Source organism: Pollachius pollachius (assembly GCF_949987615.1).
Source record: "Pollachius pollachius genome assembly, chromosome: 3".
Lineage (NCBI taxonomy): Eukaryota > Metazoa > Chordata > Actinopteri > Gadiformes > Gadidae > Pollachius > Pollachius pollachius.
This window is the reverse complement of record NC_136936.1, coordinates 3776432-3787750: the sequence shown is the minus strand read 5'-3', so window position 1 is coordinate 3787750 and position 11319 is coordinate 3776432. Positions and strand designations below refer to the sequence as shown.

General features: G+C 45.0%; 1 protein-coding gene across 1 annotated transcript in view; it reads right to left on the bottom strand.

The window, feature by feature from the left end:
- cadm1b (cell adhesion molecule 1b) overlaps positions 1 to 2754 on the bottom strand; it is a gene marked incomplete at both ends in the record, with an annotated part of 54232 nt that extends 51478 nt beyond the window's left edge. The window contains one exon of the mRNA XM_079732849.1: positions 2736 to 2754. Coding sequence (XP_079588975.1) covers positions 2736 to 2754 — 19 coding nt within the window. The remainder of the gene's footprint in view (positions 1 to 2735) is intronic.
- Between the last annotated feature and the right edge of the window lie 8565 nt (positions 2755 to 11319).

Below are 11319 nucleotides of genomic sequence, written 5' to 3'. Positions count from 1 at the left end.
GTCTACTACTACGATACTATTGCTACTACTGCTACTACTGCTACAGCTAAGACTGCTACTACAGCTCAAACTACTACTGCTAATTCTACTACTGCTACTACTACACTACTGCCAATACTGCTACTACTACTCATACTGCTACTAATAGTAATACTAGCACCTCCGCTGCTGACCCAGTAGCCCAGGAAGAGGTACAACGGGTTATCTAGAACATTCCTTGTTCGATCCCGATCTCTTGACTCGACGATAAGCCCAACAATAACAACCGTAACGAGCAATCCTCACAACCATCACCCCTCCCAACAGGACGGTGCGCCCCTCTAGGCCTTAATGGGCTCACTTAGCCTGGGACCGTTATTGTAGTCTGGGGGCGGGACAAAGACGTGTTGAATGCAGGTGGAGGGTAGGGGTGAAGGAGGACGGAGTGGGGGCCAACACGTGTTACAGGACACCTAGATTACTCCCTCCCTCCCTCCCTCCCAGGCAGCCCTTTATCTGCATGCTGAGGATCTTAACATGCTTTGTGGGGCCCGGGGCCCCCAAGGGGTCTGCTACCCACGCAATGGTGGAAGGTGCCCAAGTCAATCACAGTGTGGACCACGGGCACACACACACATGCATACACACATACGAAGACACCCACATACTCATACACACTCTATCACTCATAGAAACACACGCTATAATGGATGCACACTAGCACTCACATACAACACACTAGCATAGACACACACTAGCATTCACACACACAGGCGCGCGCGCAAACACACACACACACACACACACTGGCACCCACAGACACAGCATGGACAACTGTCAGCATGCAAACACACACTGACGCCCAAACACACTAGCATGGACACACACTAGCACTCACACACACACACACTAGCATTGACACACACTAACACCCCCACACACAGCATGGATATTGTCACCATGCACATGCACACACAAACACACACACACACACACACACACACACACACACACATACTCTCTCTAGCACCCACACACACACAGCATGGACACACGTCAGAATGCCCATCCAAAAAAGACTTCTGTAAACACATTCTCACAGCTACACACACAAACACACACAAACAGACAATAACAGAAAACAAATTCTGCACACATTCGCACAGTTGCACAGTTATGAACAGAGACACACACAAATAGCCACATGCACACAAAAACAAATACCCGTGCATGCCAACACACACCCACGGATATGTGTGCACACACACACACACACACACACACACACACACATACGCGCTCACACACACGCACAAACAAACACACACAGACACACAGATGGTTATGGTCAGAGAGAGGCAGGAAGTGAGAAATGTCTTTAATAGAAGACAGATAAACAAAGGCAATAGGTGTAATAATAAAAATAAGACCATTTCTCAGAGAAATTCCCCAGAGCTTGACTCTGATAACACTGACAAGCCAGTGGAAGGAGACTTCTGATATTTATAGCTATAATATTTTTACAGCTCAAACAACACTTCCACTTCAGTCGAAGCAAACACAAACAGCTTAACCAACAAAAAGACACACACACACACACACAAACAGCTTAACCAACACACACACACACACGCACACACACACACACACACACACACACACACACACACACACACACATATGGACACTGACAATTGTTCTGTGTTTTTGCTATACTGGCGTGACATGTTTTGGTGCAAGGAACAACGGCAGGCTGGTATGGTTAGCACGTAGGAGAGTGCAACCACACAACATTTTGTGCGTTCTGTCGCCCTCCTCCTCTCTGTCTGTATCCATCACCAACAAAACACAAAGTTTCACCACTCACCCGCTGTGTGTCACTTCGCTATTTTATCTGCCGGGACGCGGAACTCGCACAAAACTATTCCTCGCCTTTGATTGGCTCCCAGGGATGCAAGCGGAATGAGACGCCGTCAGAGACGATACCCTCTGTCAGAGTACAGCAGGCTGGAGCCTGAGGGCTCGGCTGTGATTGGTGCCCGTACAAACAACGCAGATATACACACATATATGCGCACAAGTCACCGTTGACATGGATTCACACGTATCTTGTACGTCACACAGGCACACACACACACGCACACACACACACACACACACACACACACACACACACACACACCAGCAGTCACACAAACACACACTTGTATGGATGTACACAAGCACTCAAACACAAAACGCACACACACAAAACACAAACTGGCATTCACAAACACACACACACAAACACACACACACACACACACACACACACCAGCAGTCAAACAAACACACACTTGTATGGATGTACACAAGCACTCAAACACAAAAACACACACACACAAAACACAAACTGGCATTCACAAACACACACACACAAACACTCGCACACAGACACACACACACACACACACACACACACCAGCAGTCACACAAACACACACTTGTATGGATGTACACAAGCACTCAAACACAAAAACACACACACACAAAACACATACTAGCATTCACAGACACACACACACACAAACACACACACACACACACACACACACACACCAGCAGTCACACAAACACACACTTGTATGGATGTACACAAGCACTCAAACATAAAAACACACACACACAAAACACACACTAGCATTCACAAACACACACACACAAACATACGCACACAGACACAGACACACACACACACACACACACACACCTCGTACCTGCGGCGGTACCCTCCATGTCCGTGCCGCCCCTTCATAAGTTATTGTTAGAAAGTAGAACCAGTTCAACTGAGTTCACGTTGTGAGACGTTCCCTCTGTGTTGTGGTCTGGTGTTTTTCCGTATCGGCCAGCCTCTTCCCAAATGAGTGCAGACACGCCGTGCTAGTCCAAGGCTAGCAATTATGTTCCATATCTATATTAAGCCGGGATTTCTATGGTCCAGTGGGGGATATTTGAAATACATCGAAATGCAATTAATAATGTCCTAGATTCTCTCCGGTCATGTCTGAAGGAGCGAAGGTCCAGTCCTGTGCCGTCCTTAATGACATTACTCAAGGCCGTCTGGACGGACCCAACACCGCCACACCACAGGCCTGTCTAACGTACTACAGAACTGTCTAACGTACCACAGGCCTGTCTGACGTACCACAGACCTGTCTATTGTACCAAAGGCCTGTCTGACGTACTACAGGCCTGTCTGACGTACCACAGGCCTGTCTGACGTACCACAGGCCTGTCTATTGTACCACAGGCCTGTCTGAGGTACTACAGGCCTGTCTGACATACCACAGGCCTTTCTGACGTACCACAGGCCTGTCTAACGAGCTCACTGACGGGCTGAACGCAGCTCAGCAACACGCAGCCACCAGACAGAAGTGCTGAGTCACCCGGCACTCAGAACCCAGCTGCTGTCGCTGACACACAAACACACATATACACACACACGCACATGTACACATGCACGTAATCACACACACACACACTGGAAAAGTCATTACCGTCGCACACGGCGCGCGCACAATCAGTCAATCAAGCGGCGGCGGCGGCGAGACCCCCCAGCGCGCTACGTTTGCGCGCCGCGGTGTGGGCACCTTGATGAGCTCGTTCCAGCGTCGCACCTCCGACAGCGGCCGTCACCACACTACAGGCGGAAACATCCCTTGTTCTAACAAGTCATAGTTCATTACGCTCACAACTTTGTTTTTTGCGCAGCCACCAGCCCCTTTGATGGCTGGGGAGGGGGAGGGGGGGGGGGGGGGGTGTCTGTTGTGAGGCAGGAGAAATCATAGCACGCAAACAGCAGTGGTTTAAACATGAAAGGGGGCGAGAGATATTTTAAAACTGACAGCACTTCAAAGCGAGCGAGCAGATTCAAAGGGTGTCACAGGGAAAGATATTCAAAAGCCTTCCGAGTCACCTGTAATCCACCCGCTAATACTTGGGTCCCAGCAACCGGTGTTTTAACCCCGCAAAGGGGGCAGAGTTGGCTCTGTGAAACCTCAAAGTGGAGCTACCTTAATGTTCTTCTCTCAAACACGCTTTTAGCAAACCTCCCGAGTCAAGGCTAAGCCATGGCGGCAAAGCTTCCTCCTTCCCCGCCACCCGGTAAGGAAAGGGGGGGTGGTGTCCTGATTCAACGCGATATAACAAAGGCAGAGGCCTCTCCTAAGTTCAAAGGGTATCCGGCGAATATATAACTGCCAAGACACATCAAAAGCAATTTTAGTTAGCACCAACTTTTTTGTGTTTTTCAGAGACACCTCTCCTCTTTGTTTTTGCGATTACCCTTTGTCTCCAGCCTTTCATGATTTTGAACCTTTAAGTTATTTTACTTTCAAGTGTGTTTAGAACTCACCCTTCCCATGGGGATATGGTGTGTCTTTAAAATGTATTTTTGAAAGTATCTTCAAAGATGATGGAGCGAAGTCAACAAGTCTCAAAGTGCTGCCGTAACTCCGGTTGCAGCACATTGGGGAAGAGAAAAACCTATTACCTTTTTATTTAGCTTTCTGCGCTAAGTGGGTGATCTTTAGTGGAGTGAAAACAAAAAAAATCCAAGCACGAAAAAGTTGATCAAAACAAATACAAGATAGAGAAATGGATAACAAGAGTTTCATTCTTTTGACTGAGCAAAAAATAATACTCTATGATGTTTACGTCTCGGATGTGGAGCCGCCTTGTTATGGAAAATAAACTTTGACACCCAACCGATCACATTGTACAGTTGACTCTACAGCTCTACAGACTATTTATAAGCTACCATACCCCTGGTGCGGTAAGAGTGGGGGAAAAAAAGACAAAAAACCCAGTTTCACTCATTTGGCAAAACACTAACAAGCCCTTGAGGGAACGAAAAATGAGTTTCATCTTTAAGCTGCTCAAATTTCCATTTCCATTTGATTACCCTCTCAACATGCTGGGTATTAATTTGGCACTAGGGTGAATACAGTCCACTGTATTAAACGGAAAGGCTGCCTACTCTTATGTCTCCATGCTGTTGGTACTCATGCCTGTTCTCCTGCCCGTGAAGAGGGAGCACAGAAACAGAATGCGGTGGATTGTTTGGGCAGATGACACAAGTAGGACACGCCAGAGAGACCAAAGACAACACGACAGCTCCCTTGATTTCAGACGAGTGACGGTTTGAAATCTGCTATGCCGGGGAGGAAAGGCAGCAGGTCGTTTACCGCACGTTTTGATTCATATAAAGCCGGCGGTTTCAAAATGGCGCCGTGCCGTGAGCACTCGTGAACCCAACAGAGAAAAACATATAAATAAAAAAATGATTTTTTTTCTCAAAGTTCTCTCAACGCCAGGGCGAACTAAACACACAAAGCTTTTCGCTGAGCCTCCATTGGCGGAATTGGATGAAATCCTTTTTTTTTAACCACAAAAAAACAACCACTTGGTATTCTCACATATTCGACCTGAGGCGAAGGAGTGAGGAGTTTGTGATCGATGAAAGGTGACAATCGAGAGCGTGGAGGGTGGGTGGATGCGGGAGGCGGAGAAGAGGTTACCGCAGGGCCTTCCGATGAAGACACCTATCTTGTCGGCCACCCAAACCGATCACTATCCTCGCGAAATCTGCCCCCTCTGATTATCTCTGTCACTGTGGATGCATCAACGGCAGCGCGTGCAGATCTGGCAGTCAATTTATAGCCTTAAACACAGCCTCCCTTGGCAACGGGGAGGTCGTAAAATGCAAGATAAATAATCTCAACTTGTGCAGCTCCTTCACCAAAATGTTATTCAGAGGGGATCAATAAACAAACAGTGTAATTTAAATGCAAAGAAAGCGAAACCTATTGTTTTTTTTGTTTTGGCGGCGGCGGCGGCGTTCTCACCCCGGCCACCGCTCACCGGTGATCAATTATTAAAATCAACTCCTCGTTGCTTTGCGTTTGTCAACAACTTTAGGAGAATCCGATTTATCCCGCACGCTACCGCTTCTGAGAGGTCATTTTTCATCCCGCTAGCCTTTAGCACTTCTTATTAAAACACATTATTGTGCTCCTACATTTATTTATTCCTTGGGATAGCTCATTAGTCAGATTAATGTAATGTACTCGGCTGCGCTCTGTAGGAAGGCTGGGTGTGGAGGGCCACGTTTCAGTGTGAATACAAGGCAGTGTGAGGAGTAGAGACGGTACTTTTCTCCCTCTCCTCCCTTCTCCTCACCCTGTGTGCCGTAATCTTGAGGTTAATTTGAAGCCGTACTTCCTTGTCGTTCTCCTTTCGTTTGTTTTTCTTTTGTTGCCAAGATATGAACATTAATGCATTTAATATCTGCCGTGCGCAGACATAATTGGCAAACCTACCCTAAGGGACCTCGATAAACACAAATACATTGAAACCTATTTCCGGAAAAAAATTAGGAGATTAGTTTGGCTGTGCCAAACACTTTGCCTCCTAAGAAATCAAATTTCTGCGTCGACCCATGTTGCCTGTTACTTACTAATCGCTATTCACATTGCATCCTGCATTGGATCTTTGAGTAATGATGACGATGATGAAGGTGGTGATGATGACTAAAAACAGACAACTTAAAGTAATGCAACGAATGAAACCGAAACACGCTGAGGGTTAACTAAGCAGCAGCCGTCATATTTGTTTATGTGCGTTTTCTCCTTCATGTGTGCTGTGTCTGGAATATTGCAGCAGGCATCCACCAGTAAATCCTTTTCACAGTCCTCACGTTATGGATTATAAACCCTCAACTTTCAGGGCAGACCGATATCAGTAGAGCTCCGATCCATCACTGTGATTGATCGGTAACGTCGTGTTTAGTGGTCATTAGAACATAACAATTGACACCGTTATCAATGGTTTCGCCGTTAAGAGATGAGTACCAAGCTTCCATTTGCCAAAGAAGTGAATAAAACGAGGATGTTTTTTCTTAAAGACAGTTCATCAGTTCAGTGGGTACTCAGTTTTGGGCCACTATTGGATTTATGTCTGATATCTGCAGGTCTTCAGAAGCAGTTTAGCAGACGAGCCCGACAATATCCGTTGTGTTGTTGTTGTGCTGACATAATTCAGTGCTTCATTGTAAATCAAACAAACAAAATGACAAAACATTGGATCATTAAATATAAACTAGATAAATATAAACATAATTAACCCGGTGTTTTCACGTAATGTAATTATCCGGCACAACTGCCAGCCATAAACAACAAGACATTAAGCACTGAAACATGGCTGACTGACAGAGGCTAGTTCTCCTGGGACTAATACAGTACAGAATAGTGTATATACTAAACATATGGTTTACAACATGGCACGTGGGCATGTAAGGGAGTTTAATCCTACACAGCCTAGCTGTAGGCATCTACAGTCTGGTTCCTTTCCTGCATAAAGGCGTACCTCTAAACCAGACCAAGCTGTCTGCTGAGATGGCTAAATAGCGAATTGTGATTCTTGTTGATTCTAACGTTGCAATATGAGTCAGTGCAACTCGTTTCCAAGGCGTCACTTTAACGACACCCTGGCCTACACGCTGACTAATTGTCTTGTTAATGTTTATGGATCCTGTAATGTTTGCTTTTCTGCTTCAACACCTCTTTAAATTGAGTCCGAGCATTAAATGGCTGACACCGGGAGATAAATGGGAGCATTAATAATACCAAGGGGGCCAATATGATTAGCTTTTTTACTTATTAGCATACTATACGTCAACGCCGCCGGAATGAGGTTTATGTTGGACAGGATGACCAAGTAGCAGTGAAGAAAATAGAGGATACCACGTCCATAAAGCTTCAAGGACAGGTGTGTAGGGGTGTGTGTGTGTGTGTGTGTGTGTGTGTGTTTGTGTGTGTGTGTGCGTGTGTTTGTGTTTGTGTGCCTGTGAGCGTGTGTGTTTGTCTGTTTGTGCATGTGATCGTGTACAAGTGTACGTGTCCTTTAGTGTGTGTGTGTGTGTGTGTGTGTGTGTGTGTGTGTGTGTGTTTGCGCTGTGTGTTTGTGTGTGTGGGCGTGTGTGTGAGTGTGATTACGTGCATGTGTGCGCGTGTGTGTGTGATAGCGTGCATGTGTCATGTGTGCGTGTGTGTGTGTGTGTGTGTGTGTGTGTGTGTGTGTGTGTGTGTATGTGCGTGTGTGCGTATGTGAGCGCGTGCATGCAGTGAGTTTGCTAGATCCCATCATGTTACAAAATGTGTCCTTGAATGAAGAAAGCATCCAAATAACTAAATAAGGTAAAAGCAAAAGTCAATAAGCATTACAGGGTAATAGAGAATGTGACTGAACCTTAATAAATTAGTGCTATTCAAATTGCTATTTCAATTAGAAATTACTCATGCCAATGGAGAAGCATTGTGTAACCCTATATATATATATATATATATATATATATATATATATATATATATATATATATATGTGTAACCCTATATATATATATATTTACAACCAAAAACCAAATTGCCTTATAAAGTAACATATCAGGTCCAATTTGTCTGGGGGAAATTGGAACACTGTACAATGAACCGTGATATGAAAAAATGTAATATGCGTTGCAGATTTTTTTGCTTAAGACGTATCAAATATTTTTATTAGAATTATACGCCTGCCCATCCGGGACCACGCTCTCTTTCTCGTTGTCCCTGGAAGGAGAGATCCCTCTTCTGGGCTCCTTCTCTGCTCTCCGCCCCTCTCCCCCATGTGTGTTCTGGAGGTGTTGCCCTTTAGAGGCTTGGGGGGAGTCACACACCGCCAGCCTGTGAGCCTGCATATGTGATTAAGGTCTGGATACATAACATTGACATTTTTACTGTGTGAGCTGTGTTTGTAAAATAAAGAAACACACAGAGTTGTACGTCAGTTATTAAGAGGCGGCAAAGCTGTTTTGTTGTCCTTTCCGCCGTGTAATTTTTTTACAAGCGATTCTTACCCGACAATATGTATTCGCTGGCGCGTTGGAGTCTTATACAAATTCTGATTCCTGCAAAGTGCTGTCTAACTCGCTGTGCGTCTAAACAGTTTTTACCGTGTGAAATCGGAACCGTACACTCCCACACGCCCAGTCCGCGTCGAGCTCCGGAGTAAACAAACAGGAAGCGTTGTTCTTACTATATGTCAGGACGAAGTATGATGATTAAAGATAAACAATGTTTACCGAGTCCTAATAGCGGCCATTTTGAGAGGAGACAACAGCCCCCGTGTGTGTCCGGTGTCCTACAGCTATTCGTCTTTCAACTATTCATCTCTACCGAGAAATATGAATAATAAAACACGGCTGACTCATTCAGAGTGCTCTGATTACACATTATTACATTGCAACGAACAAACATTTGTCTTGTCGACATTGTTGTTTTTCTACTTATTTAGCTAGAGTGCCGTTTTTCATGTCAAAGGGAGTCAGCTTGTTGGGGATCTATAACTCAACACGTAGAAATGGTGAGGTGCTTAAACATGCTGGTGGGAAATTCATATTGTGGAAAAAATATAATGTAAGATGATGAACAACATCATTCATTTCCATGACTTCTCCACACGGTATATTAATTAAGGCAAACTCTCATTGTGGAGCAAATGTCCGGAGCACTATCTAATCATGTTGTCCATTGTTTGTATATTTAATTTTAATGGGAAGTGAAATTTATTTTGTCGAATAAAGCTGGGCGAAAAAGCAAACATTGCACACCAATCTATTATCATAATAGAAACAACAAACCTATAGACCTAAAGAAGAGAGGCGAGGGGGAAACGCAGGAGAAGCATCAGAGCCTCGAAGACAACAACTTATGCAAAACAATCATTCCCAAAGGAATTATCTTCCGCGGCCCTAACTACAGCTTTGAACTCGGTGAAATAAATTAATTTCTGAAGTTTTTAAGTTTCCCTGCAGGCTATTCCAAACAAAGAGTGTACTTTCCACTCAGCCTAGAGAAATCAAAAGTTGGGACCATAAACTCGACCTTCGCGGCAGAGCTGCAATGTCTCATGCGATAAAAAGATACTTAGAAAATTAACACAAATATAAGCCTTGTATTTTACCAGTACATTATACGTAAAACGATCGCTTTAATGCATCCAAAATATGAAATAATGTTTTGCATGTATGGGTTTTGTATACAAATGCCCCATAATCTAGAAAAACCCTTAATCATTCTGAAAACTTTCCACAGTTTCAATTAAGGACTACTTTGTTATTTTTAATTAAGGGTTTGTTTACCACATCAAGTCTCCTCTGCATTATAATGAAATCGCCCCCGCCCCCGGACAACAAAAAATCCCATAATCACACTGAATATTCCTTAACTGCCGGGTGTCCTTCTGGATTACATCTGACAACAGTCACGCAGTCACTGTGGCCTGCACAGGAAGACAGAACACACAGTGTAGGCTATGCAAATAGCAAAATTTGCCACCTCTCACATTCACACCCCCACCTTCAAAAGGTGACACTTCCCATCAATGAATAAGTGCAGTCTGGGCTCTCGGTTTGGGTTGCCAAATCATATACTGAGGAGGTTTGTCCGTGAAAACAGTGCTGTGGTAGGAGTGAACATTGATGTGTGTGTATGTGTGTGTGTATTTGTGTGTGTGTGTGTGTGTGTGTGTGTGTGTGTTTGTACATGTGTGTGTGCGTCTGTGTGTTTTTTTTACCAAGTAATTAGCATTGCGTTTGCTGTTTAACTTTCTGAGTGCACCACATAGCCAATACATAAAAAATAGTGCTGATTAGTCTGATTTCTTTTTGCTGAAACTATGGTTGCATGTGATGCATTGGCACCACTAAAACTCTCATTGTTTTGCAATGGTTCTGACGAAGGGGAAAAACCCAATCTTTGGGACCGGTCCCCCAGGACTGTTCTGGTTGTGGAGCCGCACCACATTACTGCTGTGAATTATTATTTCCGCGGAGAGAAATAATGTTTGTAGGGACTCCTCCACAACTGCGATGATTTACGAGGACCGCGTTCCAAACGGGAAAATTTCGCTGCCTAATAAGATGTCGAATATCTACAATTGGTGATAGCTTCTCGCGGCGGCGGCGGCGGCGTGTTAGCGCTGGTGGGTCGGTGGCTGCGTGCGGTGGGGCCCCTGGACGCGGGCTCTAGCTGTGTCGTTTGAAGGGCCCCGGCATCGCACTAACCACACGTCTGCACCCTGGTGTTTGTTTGCGCTTTGTTGACTTTCAGTTGAAGCCGTCTTGTTAAGTTGAGTTAGCTACTTGAGTGCCCGCTGTGGGGGATGTGTGTTTGGGGGGGGGGTAAGTGCGTCCTGTCCCCCTGCGCTTTTAAAATTCCGTCCAGTCGCTGTTGACTTCTACTTCAGTTGTGTGTCGGTCGTTTGTTA